Genomic DNA, 26,361 nt, shown 5'->3' with positions numbered 1-26,361 from the left:
TAGTTAACACACAGTGAAATATTAGTTTCAGGTGTATAATATAGTGATTCATCAATTCCATGTCACCTGGTACCAATCACAAAGTGCACTCCTTATCCCTATCACCTATTTAACCCATCCACCCACCCACCTTCCTTCTGGTAACTATGAATTGGTTTCTATAGTTAAGAGTCTGTTCATCAGAGGTATTGCCCTATAGTTCTTTTTTTTAATGGAGGCTTAATCTGGTTTTGGTATCAAGTTTAGTGCTGGCCTCATAGAATGAATTTGGAGTTTTCCTTCCTTTTCTATTTTTTGAAATAGTTTGAGAAGAATAGGTATTAACTCTTCTTTAAATATTTGCTAGAATTTGCCTGTGAAGCCACCTAGTCCTGGACTTTTCTTTGTTGGGAGTTGTTTTGTTTTTTAGAGAGAGAGAGAGAAAGAGAGAAAGAGCACAAACAGGGAGAGCAGCAGAGGGAGAGGGAGAAGCAGGATCTCCGCTGAGCCAGGGAGCCTGATGCAGGGTTCAATCCCAGAACCCTGGGATCATGACCCGAGCTTAACTGAGTGAGCCACCCAGGTGCCCCTGTTGGGAGTTTTTTGATTACTGATCCAGTTTCTTTGCAGGCTATTGGTCCATTCAAATTTTCTATTTCTCCTGTTTCAGTTTGGGTAGGTTATATGTTTGTAGGAAATTACCCATTTCTTCTAGGTTGTCCAATTTGCTGACATACAGTTTTTCATAATACTCTCTTAGGATTGTTTGTATTTCTGTGGTGTTGGTTGCTATTTCTCCTCTCTCATTTGTGATTTTATTCTTTTGGGTCCTTTCTCTTTTCTTTTTGTTAAGTCTGGCTAGAGGTTTATCAATTTTATTAATTTTTTCAAAGAACCACCTCCTAGTTTCATTGATTTGTTCTATTGTTTTTTAAGCCTCTATATCATTTATTTTTGCTCTAATCTTTATTATTTCCTCCCTTCTGCTGGCTTTAGGCTTCATTTATTGTTCTTTTTCTAGCTCCTTTAGGTGTAAGGTTAGGTTGTTTATTTGAGATTTTTCTTGCTTCTGGAGGTAGGCCTGTATTGCTATATACTTCCCTCTTAGAACCACTTTTGCTACATCCTAAAGGTTTCTGATCACTGTGTTTTCATTCTTATTTGTTTCCATGTATTTTTTTTAACTTTTTCTTTGATATCCTGGTTGTTTAGTAGCATGTCATTTAATCTCCATGTATCTGTGGTCTTTTCAGATTTTTTCCTGTGGTTGACTTCTGGTTTCATAGCATTGTGGTCAGAAAAGGTGCATGGAATGACTTTAATCTTGAATTTGTTGAGGCCTGTTTTGTGGCCTAATATGTGATCTGTTTTGGAGAATGTTTTATATACCCTTGAGAAAAATATATTCTGCTGTTTTAGGATGGAATGTTCTGAATAGCTCTGTTAAGTCCATCTGTTCCCATGTGTCATTCAAAGCCATTGTTTCTTTGTTTATTTTCTGTTATTTATTTAATTATTCAAGGTTTTTATTTTGGATACCAAATTAAATCTCTTGGTAACCTAAACTCTCACAGACTATTTAAATATTAACCTATATTCAGGTCTAATGTCTATTCATGGAATTTTATATTATTTTTTATTATGTTCAACTAGCTAATATATAGTATATCATTAGTTTTTGAGATGATCTGTCCATTGATGTAAGTGGGGTATTAAAGTCCCCTACTATTATTGTATTATTATAGATTATTTCCATTATGTTTGTTATTGTTTTATGTATTTGGGTACTCCCATTTGGGATATATAAATATTTATAATTGCTTTATCTTCTTGTTGGGTTTCCCCTTTATGATTATATAGTGCTCTTCTTGGGGCGCCTGGGTGGCACAGCGGTTAAGCGTCTGCTTTCGGCTCAGGGCGTGATCCCGGCGTTATGGGATCGAGCCCCACATCAGGCTCCTCTGCTATGAGCCTGCTTCCTCCTCTCCCACTCCCCCTGCTTGTGTTCCCTCTCTCGCTGGCTGTCTCTATCTCTGTCGAATAAATAAATAAAAAAAAATCTTTAAAAAAAAAATGATTATATAGTGCTCTTCTTTGTCTCTTGTTACAGTCTTTGTTTTAAAGTCTAGTTTGTCTGATATAAGTATTGCTACTTCAGCTTTCTTTTGGCATCCATTTGCATGACAAATGTTTCTTCATCCCCTCACTTTTAATCTGCAGATGTCTTTAGATCTAAAATGAGTCTCTTCTAGGCAGCATATGGATGGGTCTTTTTTTTTAATCCATTCTGACACTCTGTGTCTTTTGATTGGACTCTTTAGTGCATTTACATTCAAAGTAATTATTGATAGATATGTATTTATTGTCCTTTTATTACTGGTTTTGTCATTGTTTCCGGAGATTTTCTCTGGTCCTTCTGTCTTTCATGTTTTGCCGATTTTCTTTAGTGATACATTGGGATTTCTTTCTCTGTATTCTTTGTGTATTTATTGTTAGTTTTTGATTTGTGGTTACCATTAGGTTTGTATATAACCTCTTCCGCATATAGCAGTCTATATTAAGTTGATAATCCTTGAGTTTGAACCCATTCTTTACTCCTCTTCACACGTTTAGGTATATGGTGTCATATTTTACATCCTTTTATTTTGTGAGTTCCTTGACTGCTTTTTTATAGAAATATTCATTTTCACTGCTTTTGTGTTTTCTACATTTATACTGTCACTTTTGGTCTCTCCTTTCCACTCAGAGTCCCTTTAGTATTTTTTGCAGGGCTGGTTTATTGGTCACAAACTCTAGTTTCTGTTTGGGAAACTCTTTATCTCTCCTTCTGTTCTGAATGATAGTCTTGCTGGATGGAGTATTCTTGGCTGCAGAGTTATCCCACTCAGCACTTTGAATATATCATGTCTTGCAAATTTCTGTTGAAAAGTCTCCTGCAAACCTCTGGGTTTTCCCTTGTAAGTTACTGACCTCTTTTTTCTTGCTGCTTTTAAGATTTTTTTCACTATATTTTGCAAATTTAATTACAGTAAGTTTTGGTGTGGGTCTGCTTTTGTTGATTTTGATGGGGGCTCACTGTGCCTCCTGCATCTGGAAAAGAAGCCTTATGCAATTAAAAATAATTGGGGGGCATGTGGGTGGCTCAGTTGGTTAAGTGTCTGACTCTTGATTTCAGCTCAGGTCATGATCTCAGGGTCCTGAGATCGAGCCCCACATCAGGCTCTACACTTAGCACAGAGTCTACTTGAGATTCTCTCTCTCCCTCTTCCTTTGTCTGTCCCCCTGCTCGCATACATGCTCTCTCTCTATAAATAAATAAAATCTTTAAAGGAAATAATTGAAATCATATGAAATGTGTTATCTGACCACAGTGGAATTAAACTAGAAATCAGTACCAGGAAAATAATAGTAAAATCTTCAAACACTTGGAAATTAAATAATACAGTTCTAAATAATCCATGGGTCAAAGAGATGTCCAAGAGTAATTAGGAATATCTTGTTTACAATGAAAGTTAAAATACAGTATCAAAATTGGTTGAATACAATAAAAAGCAGTGGGGGAAATTTATAGCATTAAATGGTCATAATAGAAAACAAGAAAGATCTGACATAAATAAGCTTTCTTCTTAAACTAGAAAAAGAACACAATAAGTCAAGCAGAAGGAAAGAAATATTAACAATAATCAATGAAATTGAAAACAAAAAAAATGGAGAAAATCAATGAAACCCAAAACTGGTTCTTTGAAAAGATCACTAAAATTAATAAATTTCTAGTTCAGCTAAACAAAGAAAAATGAGAGAAGATTCATATTACCAATATCAGGAATGATCACTACAGAACTTACATTTATTAAAAGGTTATTAAAGAATACTAAAAACAACTCTATGAATATAAATGTGACAACTTAGATGAAATGGACCAATTTTCTGAAAACCACAAACTACCAATGTCATCCAAGATAAAGTAGATAATCCAAGTAGTTCTATAACTAATATAGAAATTTAATTCATAGTTAAAAGCCTTCCCCAAAAGAAATCTCCATTATCAGATGTTTTCATTGGCAAATTCTACCAAACATGTAAAGAAGAATTAACATATAAATTCCACACAATCTCTTACAGAAATTAGAAAAGGTGGGGCACCTGGGTGGCTCAGTCAAACAGCTGTCTTTGGCTCGGGTCATGATCCCAGAGTCCTTTTGTAGATTGAGATTTTCCCAGAGCCCCGTGTGGTCTCCCTGCTCAGCAGGGGTCTGTTTCTCCCTCTGCCCCTTCCCCCTGCTCATGTTCTCTCTCTCTCTCTCTCAAATAAATAAATAAAATCTTTAAAAAAAGAAAATAGAAAAGGGAACACTTTTCAACTCATTCTATGAGGCTAGCTTTACCCTGATACCAAAAATAAAGACAGTATATATATAAAAAAAAGAAAATTACAGATCAGTATCCCTCATAAGCATAGACTCAAAGATCTTAACAAATCCAACCCAGAAGTAATATACCACAAACAAGTAAGGTTCATCCTGGGAATACAAGGCTGTTTTAATCTTTGAAAATCAGTGTGATCAACCATATTAAGAGTTTAAAGAAGAAAAATCACGTATCAATTGATATGGAAAAGATATTTGACAAAATTTAACAACTCAGAATAGATGGAAACTTTCTCAACCTGATAAAGGTTGGCTCCAAAAACCTACATGTAATGTATTTAATGGTGAAAGGTTGAATATGTTCCTCTTAAAATTAGGAACAAGTCAAGGATGTTCACTTTTACCAGTCCTATTCAACATTATACTGGAAATTTTAAGCAGTGCAATGAGACAAGAAAAAAGTAAAAAGAAGGCAGATTGGAAAGGAAAAAATAAAATTGACTCTTTTTGCAGATAGCATGATTATGTGTGTAGAAAATCTCAATCTACAAAAAAACAGAACTAATATTTTGGTTAGCAAAGTCACAGAACACAAGACCAGCACACAAAAATCACATTTCTGTATTCTGGCAATGAACAAGGAAATTAAAGCTTTAAAATGCCATTTACAATAGTTCCTAAAAATGACATGCTTAGGGATAAATCTAGTAAAACATTTACAAAATCTATGTGGTGGAAGATACAGAATGCTGATGAAAGAAATCATATAAATTGATAGGCATCATGTTCATGGAATGGAAGTGTCAATTTAGTAAAGATGACACTTCCTAAATTGGTCTGTAGATTTAACTCAATACCAAAGTCCTAGCAGGATTTCTTTTTGTAAATATAGATAAACTGATTGTAAAATTTACATGGACAAATGAGCTAGAATAGCTAAGATAATTTTGAAAAAGAATAAAGAAGGAATCATACCACCTGATTTAAAGACTTACTATAAAACTATAGTAATGAATATGGTATGTTACTGGGGAAGAAGAGAAAGAACAGTGTAATGAATAGAGATCCAGAAACAGACCCACACAATTATGGCTGTAGGTGTAAAAGCAATTCAGTGATAAAAGTAGTCTTTTCAATACATGGTGTTGGAACAATTGTACATCCATGTGGTAAGGAATGAACCTTCATCTAAACCTCATACATTAAAGAAAAATTAACTCAAAGTGGGTTGTGTATCTAAAATTAACAAATAAAACCATAAAACCTTGAGAATTCAACACAAAATCTTTATGCCCTGGGGTTAAATTGGATTTTCTGAGCAGTAGCACTATTGGCATTTTAGGCTGGATAAATAATTCTTTGTTGCGGGAATTTTCCTGTGCATTGTAGGATATTTAGAAGTTTCTCTGGCCTTTACCCGTTAAATACCAGTAGCATCCCATGCCCATGCTGTGGCAACTAAAATTGTGCCTAGACAATTGCCCAGTTTCCCTGGGGGCCAACTTACCCCTGGTTGAGAACTACTGAGTTAGAGGAAAAGTTGTTAGATATGACACTAAAGGCATAATACATAGAAGAAAAAAATGAATTGTCCTTTCTATAAAAATGTAAAATTTTCCCCCTGAAAGATATTGTTGGGAGAATGAGAAGACAAACTATGGACTGGTGAAAGATATTTGTAAATCATTTATCTGACAAAGAACTTGGATGCAGAATATATAAAGAATTCTGAAAACGAGTAAATGAAAAACACAATTACAAATACAGGGAAAAGAATTTGAACAGACACTTAACCAAAGAGGATTTAAGTATGACAAATAAGCACATAAAAAGATTTTTAACGTCATCTATGATGAGGTGTCACTAAACATCTCTCAGAATGGCTAAAATAAAAATTACTAAATTCCAAGAGCTGGTGAGGATGTGGAGCAAGTGAAACTCTCAAGCATTGCTGGTTTGGATGCAAAATGGTACAGACACTCTGAAAAATAGTTTGGAAATTTCTTTTTAAATGAAACATGCATTCTGATATAACCCAGCAATCCCACTCCTGGGTATTTATCCTAGAGAAGTGAATACTATAACATGTATATTAATGTTTATAACAGCTCTATGCATAATTGCCCCAAACTGGAAACAACCTAAAGGTCCTTTGATTGGTAAGTAGCTAAAATAAACAAACTGGTAGATACATACAGTGGAATACTTTCAGCAATGAGAAGGACCAAACTGTTGATTCACATGACAACTTGAGAGAATCTGAAAGGCTTTATGCTGAGTTTAATAAGCTTATCTCAAAATGTTACATGTTCTATGAACATTCTTGAAAGGACTAAACTGTAGGGATGGAAAATAGTTCAGAGGTTAGAGTTAGGGTTAAGGAATGTCTTTTTTTAATAATAATTTTTTATTATATTATGTTAACCACCATACAGTACATCCCTAGTTTTTGATGTAAAGTTCCATGATTCATTAGTTGCGTATAACACCCAGTGCTCCATGCAATACGTGCCCTCCTTACTACCCATCACCAGTCTATCTCATCCCCCCATCCCCCTCCCCTCTGAAGCCCTCAGTTTGTTTCCCAGAGTCCATAGTCTCTCATGGTTCATTTCCCCTTCTGTCTTTAAGTCAGGAATGATACAAGAAATTTATTGGGGCAGTGGAAACTGTTCTGTATCCTGACAGTAGTAATGGTTACACAAATGTCTATATGTGTTAAAATTCACTGAATTGTACACCAAAAGAAAAAAAAAGCAATTTTGCTGTATAATGATGAACAAAAAAACTGAGACAAATTGAATCCTGATGGTAATTCACTAGCCTACAGGATCAGTCTAAGCATCTTAACATGAATTACAGGGCCCACTCTGGTGGTGGTTCCTCAGCAACAGGCTGGTTCCTTCATAACGCCTACGAATGTCGTTTTTATGTGGGTAGTAGACTAAAACGTGGTCCTGAAGGTCACAACTTTTTTGTCTTTAAGTAAGAGACAGTTTTTAATATTGGAAAGTCAAGGATTTAGATCTGAGTTCTCACCGTGGTGTAGCATTTTGTGGAATCCTGGTCTAATACAGTCTCAATGGCCTACCTATGAAATGTGACTAATAATCACCTCACACTCCTTCCCACCTGAGACCCTTTTGGAATGGAGAGGAGTTATGTGATATATGTCTAAGGGGGGCAGATTTTATTGTCAAATGTTTTTTAAGGTTCCTTTTGCATTTATGCATCTGTTTAGCAGTCTGGTCTGTACTCCTCTACCTCATTTCACCTCTCCAGTAACTAATTCATTTCCTTGAAATCAGGATCCTGCAGAGAATGGAATTCTAGCACAATTACAGTGGTGGGTATTTCCCCACAGGGTTGTCTCGAGTTGAGCCAGGTTTTAGAACTTTTTCTCATGGCTCTTTCAGTGTTACAATCATCCTGGTGGAGATTCTTGGCTTGTGCTGCTGCTGTCCTCTTCACCTGCTATCTCTGTGTGCGTGTGACTTGTTTAGAGTTTGGATGACCACCCAAGTGCACCCCCCATTTTCATTACTGTCCAACTCCCCCCACGCTGAGGTAAATAATGAGACACCGGTGTTGGTTACATTTATCCATTTATTAAAATATTTCAAGAAGCAAAACTTTATTAACTTTGAGGACTGGTGTTCCATTTGGGGGGGGAGGAGGAATAGGCACACTTTATAGACCTTTTCTTTCTGCTTTTTTCTATTACCCCTAACTACCCTAGTTTCCTCCCCCAACCAGACCCTGGCCCTGCTGTTTATTTGCAGGGACCTCTGAGGAAACAAAAAACACAGAAGAGGAAACAACATGGATTACAGATTAGCAAGTAGACAAATGCAATTCCATAAACCGTATAGCCAGTCAAGGTTCTTTACAGGATGGAATGGTGTTCATGGTTTTGGTTGCTTTGGTATTAGTTTCTACCTCTTATGAAGCTCAAATTCTTCTACTTGTGTCCTGAGGGGAGATGAAGTTGACCCCAACTGTTTTTTCTGATCAACCTATAACCTAAGTTATTAAGTTGAAAATGTCTTCCTTATTCTTCCCCTGCCCTTTTGGACACAGCACAGGGCCTTTTGGGAGTGGGAACTGAAAGCTGCTGACCTCCTGTAGTATTGATACCAGAAGCAGTTGATGGCAGTCCAAATCTCTTGGTATTCTCTTTCCCCACTATTCTTCCGGCCAGGAATTGCCCACTCACTCAATCCCTCAGAAAGTACTACCAAAGATTCAACCAAACCCCAGAACTTTGACTCTTAATGGCATCTCTGAACATAATTAAGATGGGTATTTGGTGTCTGGTCCCAACACCTGAGCAACTGTATTACTGCAAGTAGTAAAAGATGAAGTTCTAAAAGCAGCTTATGCTTCTGGAGGCTCAGCCAACTCCCTTGAGAAAGAGATCACCACTTCTTGCAAGACAGCAAGCTGTCTTCCTTTTTGGGACTCAACTGGTAATTAGGCAATTTAGTAGGTAACTGAGTGATTTAGTAAGCCACGCCTGCTCTTGGGTCTCATCAGCTAAATCCATTCTGCTCCATGAGTTGACCTCAACCCCCAATCCTAGTGGTTTCATTCAATATCGTTTTGACTCAGGGTGAGAGGACAGGATGGGTGAAAGGGAATCCAGATAGTACCACAGAGCAACAGGAGCATTACAATACACAACGACATATAGTAAGTCAGCAAAGTAAGCACAAGAGATGGAACCCTATTACAGTTCACTATCATCGGTGATAAAAATAATGACAAGACACAGCCTTGCTTAGGCACGGCCAAGATAAAGCCACCCTCTCCAGGACTTCCTTCTGTTTCTTAAAATTTGCTCTTTTGGAAATTTTACAAAAGGCTCTTAGACAAAAACGTAACTTGGTTCCCTAACTCCGTGAGTGACTGTGTGTGCAGTGTTAATGCGTGTCGCCACAGAGGAGCCAAGTCAGGCTGCAACGGTGACCTTGCTGTTTTGACCTAATACCTCCTCCTGGGAAGAAAGAGCGATGCAGAGAAAGCCAAAGACACAACAACAGTACACTTCCCACTCAAATACGTATAATAAGTTCACATATTTCTGATGCTTAAATAAATTTTAAATGTTTTCTCTCGTCTTTTTCCATGAACTTTCTTCTCTAGTTATAGAACTAGGACTTTTTTGTTTGTTTGGCACAGCAATCAGACGTATGGGGACTATCCTCTTGTTAGTATTTTTCTCCTCACCCCTGCAGAGGTGGAACACAGGTGGCTGGTTTCAGTGGGCTAGGCTGGTGGAGTTCCAGAGTTGAGATTGTGCACCTAGATGAACCAGCCATTGGACTGAGTCAGGTAATTGAGCACGCTAAGTTTGTCTAAGAAGTGGGGAGAGGCCAGTTTTCTGGCTTTCTCTTGATAAGTGGAAAGGGACACTTACGAAAAGTATGAGTTGAAGGGGGTGGGGTGGGAATTCAAGGCAGACCAGAGAGAAAGTCTCTGACACTGGCATTTGATTAGATTTGCCTGACTGGGTGCAGGCATTCAAAAAATGTGAATTGGGATTTGGGGCAATTTTGGCCTAGTTTGTTTCCATGAGAAATTTGGAAGAACCATGGGAAAAGCAGAGGCTTTTAGCCTCCATTTTCCGAGGCCCATGTTCTTTCTGATCACTCTGAATGCCCCTCTGTACTCAAGGGAAAGGAGCAAGATGGGAGATTCCAAGGTGATTTGGGGACTGACCCAACAGCCTGTCCAGAAGACTCAGGCCAAGATGGAGCTTGTGGGGAAGGGCCTAGGCTGTGACTTGTCAGGCATTCCCTAGCTCAGGCATCTAAGTCACAGAGCTCAAGGCCTGGTTGCTCCATATAGTCTTCACTGGAGAAGTGGACAGCACAGTTTGGGGCAGTTGCTGATGTAAAGCCCAGGACAAATAGAGCAAAAAAGGCAGCATGCCAGCTTAGCCCCCTTCTCTAGGGCGTTGGTGTTTTTGTTCCCCCTTCCGTGGCCTGGCTCAGAATTTTACGGGGGGGAAGGTGTCAGAATCAGCTGGGCTATAGGTAGATCCCAGCCACTTCTAAGACGCTGAAAATGCACCAAAAGATTAGAAGCTCCACCAAGAACTAGGGCAGTTGGTAGAGGCATGTGTGTGTGTGTGTGTGTGTGTGTGTGTGTAGGGAGTGGGGGATAGGATCAGGGTGGGGAGGGATTCCTGGGTTAGCACAATAAATTATAGGGTCACTTAGAGGTCGAGTTGTATTTTCAGTTCTTAAAAAGAAAAAAATATATATATACATCTTTATGTCTCTGTACACAATCTATACTGCAGCACAGCGGCAAACATTTAGTTAAAAAATCCAGCGAGAGCGCGGACAAACACTCCATGGAGGCATGCAGGCTAGGGTCAAGGCAGTAGCAGGGGATCCTGTATGGTTGCCATAGAGGTGAGCTCCAATCAATGGGCCCACCCAGCCACCAGAGCACCACCTGGACATGTGCAACGACATACATGCACACACGGAAAAACACAAAGGGTTTGCAGAGAAAGCAGTCACCATGTCTACGAGAAAAGATTTCACATGGTCATCATAACAGGCAAGTGGACAAGCCCCCAGGACCTAGTTCTCATCTTAATAAGCCAAGTAGAAGAGACCTCCTGAAGTTACAAGTTCCAACTGGCAGGGATTGGGGGAGAAACAACCAAGCCTGGCTGTCCTCGCCCCTCTCCTTATCTCCCTGAGAGTATTTCTTTCTTTCGTTCATTCCCTAGCATCAACAGTTTCTCTGCTCGTCAGAGAAGACTGTCCCCAAATTCCCTGAAGAGGCGAACTTTCTTGAATCCTTTGTCGATTCCAGGCCATTCACAATGAGCTTATCCCAATTAAGTACTGTAGTTGCTCAAGATGCACAGAGAAGGAGAACTGAACAAAACAACTCGGAACAAGAATCTTTGGCCAATGAGAAAAGGTAAACCTCTAAGGAGACCTGATTGAGTCCAGAAAAAGTAGATTAGTGTAAAGAATTGGAGGATCTTTCTTGGTGGTGCTCATGTTTGTTCTGAAATAATTTAGCCTATATTGAGGTTTTCAGAGTTTCGTAGTGGAATTCCAAACATTGTGAGTTCTCCTTCCAGCTTTTAAGGACTACAGTTGAAACCTGGATGATGTTGGAGGATCATCATCTTTTGCTTCATCTTCACGATTTCTGTGATGCCACAAACGTCCTTTAGAGAAAAAACAAGTATAGAGATAATGTTAGCGCATCGCCAGACACCCACATGTACGGACCCTAGAGAGAGCCAACAAAGAGTCTATTGGGAGACAGACTGGTTTCTTCCTATTGTACCAACCATCTCTCAGTCATCTGAGAATAGCAGCTGACACCATGTGAGCCAAACACAAATGGAGTGAGTTCTCCATGGACCTGCTACTGACCCCTTCAGAGTCTTCTGAAAGACTTTCAAACACCATGGTCTCCCAACTGGAAGATTCTTAGGAAATCAAACAGTTGGACCAAACCTGAGAAAACATAGCTTGAGCCAAGAAATTCTCTCTTGGCATCTGTGCAAATTCTCATTTCCTCAGAAACAAACAGCCACCCTCCATCCCTTTTCCCCCATGTCCACTACTGGTGTATCTCTCAAGCTTTCAGGTTATCTAGGCCCAAAATGTAGTAGAGACAATTGATATCAGAATTGGCATAACTGACAACGCTAGGAGAACCTTCTTTTGAGCTCCACTGACATATCAATAATGCTTAAGTCCAATTCCAAAGAAGGGATGGAACCAAAATTCAAATAACGAAACATAGAAAACTTGCATTTCCAGGGATTTACCGGTAAGGAATAACAGTGTTTAGGTAGGTCATAGAGACTATTCTTCACCCTGTAGGTGCTTAGCACTGATATCCCAACCCATCTCAAACAATACTGCTTTCTGGAGCACAACCGGAAGCTTGTAGCAGTATTCGACTGGGAGGGTGATCTAAGCATGACTATTTTGCCATACTTCATCAACCAAGGACATGAATGGGTCAAGCAGAAGAGTGACTGCCTGTTCTCATTTTTCTCTTCAGCTATCTGTGTCACAGAGACCACATAGCATGGTTCCTTCTCAGGTTCTTCCCAGTGTCCATATCACTTTTTTTTTTTAAAGATTTTATTTATTTATGTGACAGAGAGACAGCCAGCGAGAGAGGGAACACAGCAGGCGAGTGAGAGGGGAAGAAGCAGGCTCCCAGCAGAGGAGCCCGATGTGGGACTCGATCCCGGAACGCCGGGATCACACCCTGAGCCGAAGGCAGACGCTTTAACGACTGCGCTACCCAGGCGCCCCTCCATATCACATTTTAACTCATGCTTTGTCTAAGAGGCTGCTTGGCATTGTCTAAGATTGGCTCCCAGCCCGTCTCCTCCTCCATCACCACCATATCCGCGAACATTTGTCAGGGGAGCTCTAGGTCCCTGGGAGGTACCCGGGCTGCTGGGGAAGTCTTCATAACCCCTATGCCTGTGGAGGGGGGACACTTACCAATAAAACCCTGGACTCCTTGGCCTGATTTAGGCTTGTCTTCTTCTTCTAGCTTCTTCTTCCCCAATTTGGGGAACTTAACTTTCAATCTCATGCTTCTACTGTCAGTGTCTGAAGAGCTTTCCTGGGAAACCACAGCAAAAGGAAGGTCAAAATTAGTTGCCTAACATTCAGAAACAATCCCTAGAGGCCTGGCAAGTTGGTGAACATAAAGCAGAGATTTCTGTCTATCCAAGTGTGGGAGACAAGTCCCATGCTCTAGAAAGGCAAATGATGTTTACCAAGATCCTACTCTGTGCCAGGCGCCTTGCTAAATACTTGAATAACTGCTTTCAGATAAGCTCCCAAATGACTTTGCAAAGGGGCTATGATCGTCCCTAATTTAGAAATGAGGAAGCGATGGCTTGGAGGGGTACAATATTTTGCCTGCGGCCACGTGGCTAGGGATTGGAAGGGTGAGATTGCTAGGACCACTGCCACCTCACATTGCACCTCTGCTTGAATTAGAAAAAAGCATCCCTTCTTTCAGGCATATGGTTTGATGAGCTATGACACGCTTCCTCGGCCAAGTACCTTCATATGGGGAAGGGCCTGCCTCACAGGCCCCCTGCTCCCCTGTCTGGGATGCAGAGAGGGTTCTCCACACACAGCCCTTAGTTGTGAATGTGGGCTCTCTGCTGTACAGATCTTGCAGGCTCTTTCATTCCAGCTTAGCTCCCAGCCCTCTCCCTCCTGCTAGAGTGTGCTTATCTCACCACCATAATTCCCAGGTTGACATTGTTGCCAGAAAGTCCAGCCACACACAATCCAAGAAACTTAGGGATTTTTATCTTTACAAGATATTTACACCTCCAATCCTCTCCATTAGAGAAAGAGTATAAGCCTGTCCTCCTCCTCTTCCTGATCTGACTCTCCAAAAATGACAGCATCCCCACAGCTAGACTGTAGCCACTGCTGCCATGTTTGGTTTTCTTTTAAGCCACGCACCTGCTAAGGGAAGGCACTGAGCCTGCTATCCTCCCAGAGTTGGGGGGGGGAGGACAGAAAGCAGCAGAGAGAGCTGTTTTCACCACCCATATGGCCCAGGCACCAACCATTTAGAACAGATGTTGGCTGCAAACAACTGGTATTGGTCATAAGGGAATGTACCAGATGAAATCCAGTTCCTAGTAGCAGGTATTGGGCAGGGAGGGGGAATTGTCACCAGAGAACAGCATAGAGAAAACCAATCTTGCATTCTTTCCCAATCATCTCCTGCCACAGAGCAGCTCTTCTTTCTGGTTATTTTCCCATGGTCATCTAGCTTTTCAATGTGCTTTCTTCCATGTCCCATCTGCTTACAATGAGGAGATGGAAGGAGGGGGCTCCTTCAAGCTCAAGCCGAAAGCCACTACTGGACACTGTCTGCTACATCAGCCACTGGGTCCTGGCCCACACTGGAAGGAACCAAGGAAGAAGCCCTCTTCCTCTTTATTTCCTAATCCCCAGTTAACACACCTCTGGAACAAGGATGGAATTCATCCAGTCAATCTCAGATAGCTTTTCAAACTCCTTATTCATGGCTTCCAGGGCAGTTCGCAGTGTGGCCTCATCCTCAGCATTTCTTAGCTGGTAAAGACAAGAAAAAGAGTGAGTATAGTGAGTATCCAATGCCTAACACCCCGCCTTCACAAACTCGGGCTCTCTCCCACGCTCCTAGTCCCTGCTAGTGACCATGAGACCACAGGGTGACAACTTGTATCTCCTTTGGCCATGGGATCAGTGGAAAGCATAGCTAGCTAGCTCTTTATCAAGAGGGAGATCCAGGAAACAGCCATATTGTGGTGATTTCCTTGGGGCTGGGCATGTTCACCTTCTGGCAAGCAGAGAGGCCCTTTGACCAGTATTGATTAACACTTGAGTTATACCCCTACAGCTTAGGGTCCAGAACAAGGGTCTTACCCCTGACCCTTAAGTCCCGGAGACATCTAAGTGTCCCCCTAAATAACAGCTACCAATTTCTGGTACATGCTGTATGCCAGGCGTTGTGCCTACATGATATCATTCTATCTTCCCAATAACTTTATAACACCTTGTGAGGTACTATTCTCATTTTATAGCTAAGAAAACAGATTCAAAGAAGTTTGGTGCTCAAGATCACATGGCTAGACAGAAACTCAGATCTGTTTAACTCTATAGCCCATCCTATATCCTACACTGCCCAGGAAGGATATGTGAGGTGGTCAGATGCTGGGAGAATCTTTATTACACGGTTACCATAATTTAAAGGCTCCTTTGTGAAGCAAGGAGAAGGCTAGAGAGAGATTGGCTCAAATTTTCCCTTTCTGGCAAAGAGGGTCTGCCTCCCCAAGCTGTGCTTTCATTATTTACTCCTTCCTTCCTTCCTTCCTTCCTTCCTTCCTTCCTTCCTTCCTTCCTTCCGATTTTGTCAGAGAGAGAGAGAGAGCGAGCAAGCACAAGCAGAGGAAGCAGGGGGAGCAGCAGGCAGAGGGAGAAGCAGGCTCCCCGCCAAGCAAGGAGCCTGATGTGGGGCTCGATCCCAGGACCCTGGGATCATGACCTGAGCCGAAGGCAGACTTATTTATTTATTTATTTATTTATTTATTTATTTATTTGACAGCGAGAGAGGGAACACAAGCAGGGGGAGTGGGAGAGGAAGAAGCAGGCTCCCAGCCGGCAAGCCTGATGTGGGGCTCGATCCCAGGACTCCAGGATCACGCCCTGAGTCGAAGGCAGACGCTTAACGACTGAGCCACCCTGGCGCCCCCCCCAAACTGTGCTTTAGCCCCTAGCTAGTCTCTCTTTGTAATTTAGAAATGTGATCCAGATGGCTTGTCCCACAGGTTCAGGAAACAAAGCTTAAGCATTCCCTAATAATCCCCAGAACCCACAGGATGAACTTTGCACAGTCCATGGAAGAGTTAAAATGAATTCTTCTGGGACCATCTTCAACTCAGAAGAACCAAGTCCTAGATGAGCAACATAGCTGAGATAGTTCATGTTGCATGAAATTGTGAGCTGGGAGAACAGATGCATGTTGGTATCATCAGCCCTGCTATACTTTCCAGCCCACCTAACTTGGCCTCACCTCTCCTCACTGTCATATGCTTTACTTTCAATCTGGCACTTATGTGGCTTCTAGCTGGGCATGCGCCACTTGATGCTCCAGCCATAAATGGAGCCTTGCCAACTGTCACAAATGGATGGCAGGTGAATAGGTGGGGGATGCAGTTGGAGATTATGGTCAGTCAGAACAGGATATGAAAGAGAAACGAGTCAGTGCTGACAACTAATCTTTTGCTTTGCAACTAATGAGTTAGGACAGTACAGAGTAGCCTGGATGCACAGGACATGTGTGTGCACATGGCAGCAGGATGGAGGATAGCAGGTGTCAGGTAGAAATGGCTATCACTTCAAGGTAAGGGAGAAAGGGGCGGGAGCCCATAGGAGCATACTTACCAGCAATGCTCAAAAAGGGTTTGGTAGTCAAACCCAAAGCCACAGAGGAGAAAGAAGGATTTGGGGCTTTGGAAAATGATTTCTAATCATAATAGGAGAAGAACAAAATGTCTTCCTAATGACTTCCTATTTAGCATCCAGAGACTTAGGCTCTGAAAAATTCTAGTGGTGGGTTTGAGTCTCATGCTCTATTCTCCTATCCCTCCGGCTCTACTGGGTACCTTGTCCAGGAATCTCTGAGGTAAATGTGTGAACTGACTCAGGGGACTTTGTTGTTTATTTCTTGGTTTCTGTTCTAACGCATCACTGGCCATAGCATAAGTGAGGTTGCCAAATAAAGGAAGTGGGAGTTACTGGGTGGGATTTCCTGCATCATAAATCTACACCCCTCTGCCAACACTGAGCTGCTTACTGCCCTCCTTCTTCAACGGGAAGAATAACAACACCAGAATGAAATCAGCTTTATTTCCATGCTACCTCTGACATAGACCTTCTGGAAATACATGATCATTCTTAGCTGCTGCCTCCCCCTGGTCTTATCTGGTTGTGTGTCTGTGTGTGTGTGGGGGGGGGTCCTTATCAGGTCCTTAACCTGTATTAAGTGTGGTATATGCTTAATTTGGGTTGTTGGCTGGCACAAACCAATTTTCATGCCATGAACTTCAAGAAAGCCTGAGTGCCAATGAAAGGCCAAGCTCCCGTATTTTCTGCTGCTCAGACTGCAAGGCCATTGAGCTCTGCCTATATATAGAAGGTACTTCTGTTGTTGTTGTTTAAGGCTGAAAGATTCTAGCTTGGGGCTCAGATGCTGGGACAGCCTGGCCTGATTGCCTTAGTCACTCTGCCACCTGTGCAGTGTGCCAATTAGATGTGCAAATGGGAAAGGGGAAGTGGATGCACTTCTTGCAATATCAACTCAGAAGCCCCTCTTCAAATAAACCTTAATTAGATGAGAGGCAAGAACAGCACCTGCCTCAGGGCTTTAGCAGCCAACCCAAAAGTGGGGTGGTCATGATCAGTTGACTCATCAGAGCACACTCATCAAGTGTGCCTATGGGCTTTGCATTATGAGAAACATTCAACTATCCTTGTAGCTCAAAAATGGAGCTTCAGTCCATTTTCCCCAACACTAATAAAATCTACCATCTATCAGGCTGCTAGTAGGTGCCGGGCCAGCTATGCACTTTAGATACAATAGCTAATTTAATTCTCACAACAACCTGGAGAGGTAGAGATTACAATTACTATTTTATGGATAGGGAAACCAAGACCCAGAGATGTGAGGTTACTTCACACAGCCAGTGTTATGGATTCAATTGGGTGCCCCCCCACCCAGAAAGATATGTTGAAATCCTAGCCCCTGGTATCTCAGAATATGACCTTATTTGGAAATGGCATCATTACAGATGAAGTCATACTGGAGTAGTGCAGGCCCCTGGTCCAGTATGACTGGTGTCCTTATAAGGAGATGGTCATGTGAAGGCAGAGAGACACAAGGAGAATCCACATGAAGACGGAGGACTGGAGTAATGCGTCTACAAGCCAAGGAACACCAAAGATTGCCGGCAAGTCACCAGAAGCTAGGAAAGGGCAAGGAAGGATTTGCCTACAGGTTTCAGGGGCATATGGCCCTGCTGACATGTTGATTTCAGCTTTTAGCCTCTAAAACTGTGAGATAATGAATTCCTGTTGTTTTCCGTTACCCAGGTTTCAGTACTTCAGTACGGCAGCCTTAAGAAATGAATCCAGTTAGTGAGTGGCCAATCGGGGATTTGAACCTCGTGCTTCCCGCTAGTCTATATCGTCTTCCCACATGGTGACAAAGGTATATGGAAACTTGGGCGATATAGAGCAGCTCAAAAGAGTTCACCCGTTTCTACTGAACTTGTGTTAAAGTATGACGAGAACACCCTACTTTTGATTGGCCTGGTCTGGCCTCAGGGGACATTTGCCAAAAGAGAGGGAGAGACTTTTCTTCAAGGATACGGTAGTCACTATGGATTAGCATCACCTGTGAATTGATACAATCAATGACAACCCTGGGCGAGTATGACACAGCAGGGACTGCCGGATGAGCACCTGCCAAAATGTTCCTACGTGTCTCCCAACACCCTAGATCCAAGCATAGACCGTGACCCTCTTCAGATGGAATACTTTGCCCTCCCTCGTTCCAACCCCCTCCACTCACCAAGTTTTCATCCAGGAAAGCTTTGGTGTCATCGTAGAGCCCTTTAAGACTAAATGTAACATCTACTGCATCATTTCTGCTTAGAGTCTGAGAGAAGAAAGGAAAAGAAAGGCAGGGAAAGGACAAAGACAGAGGAGTTGTTGGTTAGTAAGCATGCAGCTGGCTTCTCTGTAGGAAGGTAGGAGCAGGCTAGTAGGATGTGGCCATAGGTGAAAAAGTAATATTCAAATTCAGCACAGCTAGGACAGCATGGACATCAACCAATCAGAACTGACATAACCAGAGCCGTCAACTACTGGTACAGATTGGTCTGTCCTACGAGGCGGTGCGGCACACCTTGCACTTGGCACCATTGATTGACTGCTGTGGATACGGTGAAGTAGGAACTAGGTGAACCGGAGAGTACATCTGACGCTGCTTGTTGCTGCTACACTAAAACCCCCCTTTCCCACGGTAGCGGGTTAGGCCCAACCATCTCCTCCCCAAACTCCAGGCTTTGAGCTCCAGGCCTCCACCAACGAAGCCTGGTTGAAAATAAATAGGCAACCCACATTTTTGGAGGCCTTGATCCTATATGTGGCCCTTTTGTATTGTTTGCCAAGCACTAAAGTTCCCTTTTAAAAAGAATCACTTAAATCTTCTGGCAGCGGGTAAAGTCGTTGGATGGCACATTTAGCATCAAGTATCCTAATCTGGACCTTTCCCTCAAGAAGGAAACCGAGGCAGCCTGGAGCTCAGGTTTCAATGACAGACATCACCTTAACAGGTTATACACAGATCCAATTGGGATGAGGAGGTGCCAATGCCAAGTTTCTCTCTATCCATTGGCTATTTCTCCCATGAGGCCATTGTGGTTGATAGCTATCAGGAAGAGGGCTAGCTCTCAGGCTGACGGGATCTGCCACGGAATTTCCCCAGTAGCCACTTGGCACCTGTAACAAGTCAAGGAATACCTCTACTTCCCCTCTACTCTGTCGATCAGTTTCCTGCCATATCATTTGCCCAGTTTCCCTGCCCAGCCTCTAGCTCACTTTTCTCCACTTTCATCCCCCTTCCTATTTGCTTGGACACTTTTTCTTCATCTGCCCTTTCCTTTCTTACCTCATTGGGAATGCAGGATCCTGCACCTGCCTCATTGCCACTGCCTTGGCTGTAAAATACGTCATTCAGGATGTTAGCACTGGCATTCACAGAATCCATGAGAACAGACACGTGCTGGTGGAGCTTGCTCAGGTCGGTAAGTCTGTAATAAAGCAAGAACAGATAAATGGGTCTGGAAATTTTAAAAAGCCTCTGGCCCGGGGTGCTGGTGAAGGTTGAGATGAAGGTAGAAATGAGAGCCCTGGTACGTGGGTTGGGTAACTAACTGTGCCAGAAGATGTTTCTGATCTTCTCTAGGCACTTGGCTTTGTCCATCCTTATGTCACCTGAATTAGATACTGGGTACTGTGGGAGAGTGGGAGGCCAGGCTAGAGAAGGGAAGCTGACTTCCAGAACTCTGAGGTCCTCTTGATACTTAAGGGCAAGGATAAATATTCTTAGTCCTCCTGGGTCTGGGGCATCAGGAGATCAAATTTCATTCTGGGGCTAAAGGAAGAGGTTAAAGCTGGCGTATTGCTGAGCACAAAGACTATTTCCTGCTGGAATCGTCAGGGTCCCTGTCAATCTTCAGAGCTCTGGGAAAGACTCCTTTCTGAGGCCAGGTTCCCCAGCAGCCAGGTCTTCTCCCTATCTGTTCTAGGGATTCCCAGCCCTGTATCTGGGCCAGTCCACTTACCTGCTGATGAAATTCTCTGCAAGCCGAGCTAAGTGCTGCATCTGGGCATACTCCTCGTCAGAGAGGCTATCCTGAGATTCCTGGGAGTCCAGCTGGGGTTGAGAGGCAGCTTGAATTTCGCTGTGCTTGCTTTCCCACGTTTTCATTGAGTTCTCAAAGTCCTGAAAATGAAGATGGTGGCAGATCCCGATGATCACTATAGCTAAGAAGGTACAGGACAGATCTGTTTGCGAGTCTGATATTTGTGGGGATAGTGGGTAAAGGAGAAAGAGGACCCCATCCATTCTTCTATACACTCATCTACAAACCTCCACATGTAGCCTTCATTTTATTCACTGTCCCTTTCCTACTAGGCACTGTTAACTTTTGTTGTTGTTACTGTGCTGTGTCTTGGGACCCCATGCTTCTGTCAGATAGATGTTCACTTTCTAGAAGCTTCTATATGAGGGTGTCATAATCATAAGACAGTGGAGCACCTTTCATGCTCCTTTCTTTGCTATATGTTATGACGGATTTTAGAGCCAGACATATCTAGTTTAATTTTGAATCGTGCTTCCGTCGTTTACTGGTTGTGTGATACTTAACCTCTCACGTTTTCACTTTCCTCACCTGTAAAATAGGAGTAAGAGTATCTACCTCATAAGACTGTTGGGAGAGAATACATGTGCCCAGCACAAAGTAGGCAGTTTGTAAACTAGACTTCCCCTCCCTTTTCTATGGCTATTTCTATGGATGGAAGAAAGCCTCCAGGTACTGAACATCTGGTCAATAATGGCTTCTTTCTAGTTTCAGATGGTTTGACTGAAGTGAAGCATTTGCTAATGCAGCATCTTCAATCTTAGAGGAACTTAGAGACCATATTCAATGAAGAATCTCTTGTTGAAGAAGATATCTCCATAGCTACTTGAGGCCTTTAGTTCTCTTTAGTTCTCTGTGCAGAGGAGGGAGAGGAACAACTCTGTCCAAAACCAAAGGAGGGAGTTCCTTATCTCACTGTCTTGGACAGTGGTTTGCAAATGTCAGTATATGACAGAATGTCTCAGAGAGCTTATTTACAAATGCAATTCCCAGGAACTACCCATCCCCATTCTGATTCAGTGGGTCTGGTGTGGGGCCTAGGAAGATGCATTTCTAATAAGCCCCCAAGATGACTCTGATATAAGTGGCATGCAGACCTCCCTTTGAGGAATTCTGCCTGACTGGAAGTATTCAATACTCAAGTGACAGCTTTAGAGGAGACAATATAGGAGAAAGGTGAGACCTTCCTTTCTTACCTGATCTCTTGTTAACATTTGGGCAGCATTCTTGTATCTAATCTTGATAAGGCCTGGCCTCTGAATCCAGGCCTCTCCATCCACCTGTACTGGGATACCTTCTTCACCATCAATGGTTATCATCACCTCACGGCACTGCCAGAGAAGAAGAGGGAGGATGGGGAGAAAAATGAGGCCACTCTACAGATCAATCTGATAATCCCACAGTAATGGCCTTAATGTGTATCTGAAGCAGGACTGGCAAGAATGTGAATCAGATTAGCTCAGGGAAAAACACCTGTTTCCTCTGGCCTTTTTGCTCCTTTTGGTCCCTATGACCTCTGTCTCCAACCTTAGCCAGCACCTTACCACCCACCAGATAACCTCCCTCCACGGTGGCACTCTTAACACCCAGTTATTTTGTGGGATTATTCCACATTCTAGGTTGTAGCCTCAAAACCCAGCCTTTTCTGGTGCCCACCCAACCCTTGCCTACCTGGGCGATGCGATGATGATGCAGGTTAATGATACGGGACATTGCCATTTGTATGGAACCAAAGATAGCCACGACCTCCAGCTTCCCATCATCTATTGCAGGAGCCTCATATTCCTGGGGAGGAAAAACTGTGTCACATATCCCACCCTTGAGAAACCCATATGCTGTGAAGACTCCTGGTCAGAATTTTTCTAGCTCATGAAGAGTGGAAAAACTACATATTACAAAGGGAAAGATGAGGTCAGGAAGCCAATCTGGGAAAAGGGCACTGAGATCACAATTCTTAGCCCCTTCTAAGATCACAACTCTTAGTTGGTTCCTCCTTGTTCTCTCTAGCATCATAAATCCCCAAGGCCAGTCCCATTGGCCTCATGACCTTCCTGGGTCAGCTCAGAGGAAAGGAGTCATGGCCAATTTCCCAGGAGGTTTTACTGACAGAACTCCTTGGAGAAAAGAGAAACCTTTCAAGGATCTTTCAGGCCTGAGGAGTAGAAAATTCAAAGTCCAGGTAACACCTAAGAATTGATCTGATCCTGAGGCCTTTGGTTGATTCTTGTGCTCTGGGATGGTAATTGCCTTAAAAAAACTTGATCACATAGCTGAGCTAATAAAGGTTCCCAGCCTATCTCCTACTCCCCCATTGTCTACTTCCTACACCAGTCAGTCCAGCTACCCTTTTTGAGAGACTTAGAGGGGCCACGCCTTTTTCCTTGCCTGTTCCCTGTTCCATACTCACTGTGGTTGCTGTGCTGCTTCCCCAAAAGTTGACACCTCCAGCATAGCTGGTAATGTTGAGCACTACAATGCCTTGCAGGTTTGGCAAGGAGACAGCTTCTCCATCACACTGAAAGAAAAGAGTAGTTCTCATTGGTTGGTCCTTCAGATACCCATGTGGAGGGACATTTACAGAGATGGGGAAGGGCTCTGTCTTCTCTTCATGCTACCATTTTCTTATCCATAAAATGGAAACCTACCTTTATGCCTTCCTCCCATGAGCTGCGAGGGAGGATCAGAGTTAAAGCTTGGGAAGAACCAAAGATATAGGGAAAAGTTGATTCCCAAAGTAATGAGATTTCCTTTCTCCATGTCCAGGACATGTTGCCCTCTTTTCCACTCACCTCCAGGTGTACTCGTTCTTCTAGTTTCCTGTAAGAGCGCTGGAAAAGTTCCTTGCTTCCCAGAAGGCCATACCACATCTTGTTCTTAAGGCGGCTACTATAGGGAGGTAAGGGTAGAGAAAGATAGTCAGAGGGTGAATAATATAAACGAGTGAAGAAAAGCAAGAGGAGACAACACCTTATTCCTCAAATGCCTTCCTTTTAAAAAAAAGTTTTTTAAAAAAATTCCAGTGTAATTAACATACACTATTATATTAGTTTCAGGTGTACAATAAAGTGATTTAAAAATTCTATACATTACTCAGTGCTCATCATGACAAGTGTACTCATTAATCCCCATCACCTATTATACTCATCCCCCAACCACCTCCACCCCCCCCCCCGGTAATCATCAGTTTGTTCTCTGTACTTGAGTCTGTTTTTTTGGTTTTCCTATTTTCTATTCATTCATTTGTTTTGTTTCTTAAATTCCACATATGAGTGAAATCATATGGTATTTTTCTTTCACTGACTGACTTATTTCACTTAGTATTATACCCGTTAGATCCAACCATGTTGTTGCAAATGGCAAGATTTCATTATTTCTATAGCTGAGTAATATTCCATTGTATAGATATACCACATCTTTATCCATTCATCCAAGAATGGACACTTGAGTTTCTTCCATATCTTGGCTATTGTAAATTATGTTGCAATAAACATAGGGGTACATGTATATTTTCAAATTAGTGTTTTCATTTTCTTTGGGTAAATAGCCAGAGTGGAATTACTAGATTATATGGTAATTCTATTTTTAATTTTTTTGAGGAAACTCCATATTGTTTTCCACAGTGGTTTCGCCAGTTTGCCTTCCCAACAGTGAAAGAGGGTTCCTTTTTCTCCACATCCTTGCCAACACTTGTCGTTTCTTGTGTTTTTGATTGTAGCCTTCTGATAAGTGTGAGGCGATATCTCATTGATGTTTTGATTTGTATTTCCCTGATGATTAGTGATATTGAGCATCTTTTCATGTATCTGTTGACCATCTGTATGTGTTCTTTGGAGAAATGTCTGTTCACATTTTCTGCCCATTTTCACTGGATTATTTGTTTTTCTGGCACTGAGCTGCATAAATTCTTTATATTTTGGATACTAACCCCTTATTGGATATATCATTTGCAAATATCTTCTCCCATTGAGTAGGTTGTCTTTTTGTTTTGCTGATTGTTGCCTTTGTTGTGCAAAAGCTTTTTATTTTGATGTAGTCTCAATAGTTTATTTTTGCTTTTGTTTCCCCTGCCAGAGGAGACATATCTGGAAAAATATTGCTACAGCCTATGTCAGAGAAATTACTGCCTGTGCTCTCTTCTAGGATATTTATGGTTTCATCTCACACTTAGGTCCTTAATCCATTTTGAGTTTATTTTTATGTATGGTGTAAGAAAGTGGTCCACTTTCATTCTTTTGCATGTAGCTGTTCAGTTTTCCCAACATCATTTTTTGAAGAGACTTTTCCTATTGCATATTCATGCCTCCTTTGTTGTAGATTAATTGGCTATATAATCATGGGTTTATTTCTGGGCTCTCTATTCTTTTCTATTGATCTATGTGTCTATATTTGTGCTAGTACCATCTTCAAGTGCCTTCTTATAGAGAGGAGTCATGTCAAATGGTAACTGGACGCAAGAGGGGATGCTAGGATAATGTAACTGGTATCCCTATGCAAACACCTACTGAAATGGGATCCAGGGCCCTCTGGAAGCCTCAGCATCACCTCAATTTACTGCTTTTCCTTGATGCTGATATGAGCTCAGACTTGGAGGGCACAGGCTATAATCAGAAAGCAATATTTATAAAAAAAACCTGTGACCATACTGGTTTATACACACCAGCTAGTCTGGCAAGTGCTATTCCAGGAGCATAAAATTTCTGCTGCTTGGGATCAATTTCATTTGGAACATATGACTCTTATACTGCAACATATTTGAAGCGTAACTTTTCTGGCAAAGTGGAGGGATTTTCCAAGACCTGTATATTAAACCAGTGCCATAGAATAGAGCTAAGCTTACTAGGCAGATTGTAGAGGAGGAGCCAGTGGAGAGAATATGGGACAGGCAAAGGATGTCAGGAGACTTGGGGTGGAGGTGGGAGGGAGAGGGTTCTACTGACTGCAAGATCTCTGATAAAAACAAGCAGGGGCTTACAATCATTATAAATGTTGGATAGAGTTTACTATGAATTTTTTTTTTTACTATTTTAGTACCTTTCACTGGTGTTAAATCAGATGTATGTATATTTTAATAAGTACAGTACATAATCATTCTCGTGTTATTCTTGTACAGTATTCCAGACCTTAAGCTTTTATACCTGATTATGATTTGGGAGCCTAAAAAAAGTAATAGAAGTGTTAGATTTTATAGTTACTATTATTCCATGTACTGTATAATGAGAAATATTCTTCCATTGCACAAGTTTCCTTTTGGTAGTCAGCAAGGTCATTTAGAAGTATGACCATGAAACTCAGTTTACTTCCCAAAATTCTTCACTCACTCACTCTTTCTTTTTTATTTCTTTCTTTAAATTTTTTTTATTTAAACACAATTTAATTAACATATACTGTATTATTAGCTTCAGGGGTAGAATTCAGTGATTCATCAGTTGCATACAACACCCAGTGCTCATTACTTCAAGTGCCCTCCTTAATGCCCATCATTCAGTTACCCCATCCCCCTACCTACCTCCCCTCCAGCAACCCTCAGTTTGTTCCCTATAGCTAAGACTCTCTTACAGTTTGTCTCCCTCTCTGTTTTTAAACAGAGCAACCCTATGACCTAGCAATTGGACTTCTAGGGTATTTATCCAAAGGATACAAACATACTAATCTGAAGGGGCGATATGCACACCAATGTTTATAGCAGCCATGTCCACAAAAGCCAAAATATGGAAAGAGCCCAGATGTTCATCAACAGAAGAATGGATAAAGAAGATGTGTTGTCTCCCTCTCTGTTTTTAAACAGAGCAACCCTATGACCTAGCAATTGGACTTCTAGGGTATTTATCCAAAGGATACAAACATACTAATCTGAAGGGGCGATATGCACACCAATGTTTATAGCAGCCATGTCCACAAAAGCCAAAATATGGAAAGAGCCCAGATGTTCATCAACAGAAGAATGGATAAAGAAGATGTGGGGTGTGTGTATACACACACACACACACACACACACACACACACACA

General features: G+C 41.9%; 1 protein-coding gene across 1 annotated transcript in view; it reads right to left on the bottom strand.

Annotated features, from left to right (window-relative positions):
• Positions 1-11,467: 11,467 nt before the first annotated feature.
• Positions 11,468-26,361, bottom strand: part of DGKK (diacylglycerol kinase kappa) — a 181,647-nt gene continuing 166,753 nt past the window's right edge. Inside the window, exons 19-28 of the mRNA XM_040631564.1 lie at positions 23,145-23,241; positions 22,763-22,870; positions 22,027-22,140; positions 21,552-21,686; positions 20,278-20,438; positions 19,602-19,743; positions 18,501-18,587; positions 14,351-14,461; positions 12,854-12,977; positions 11,468-11,547 (exon numbers count right to left, since the gene is read on the bottom strand). Coding sequence (XP_040487498.1) covers positions 11,468-11,547; positions 12,854-12,977; positions 14,351-14,461; positions 18,501-18,587; positions 19,602-19,743; positions 20,278-20,438; positions 21,552-21,686; positions 22,027-22,140; positions 22,763-22,870; positions 23,145-23,241 — 1,159 coding nt within the window. The remainder of the gene's footprint in view (positions 11,548-12,853; positions 12,978-14,350; positions 14,462-18,500; positions 18,588-19,601; positions 19,744-20,277; positions 20,439-21,551; positions 21,687-22,026; positions 22,141-22,762; positions 22,871-23,144; positions 23,242-26,361) is intronic.

This window comes from Ursus maritimus (assembly GCF_017311325.1).
Source record: "Ursus maritimus isolate PB19 chromosome X unlocalized genomic scaffold, ASM1731132v1 scaffold_X1, whole genome shotgun sequence".
NCBI lineage: Eukaryota > Metazoa > Chordata > Mammalia > Carnivora > Ursidae > Ursus > Ursus maritimus.
Note: the sequence above shows the minus strand (reverse complement) of the source record. Positions and strands in the feature narration are given on the sequence as shown.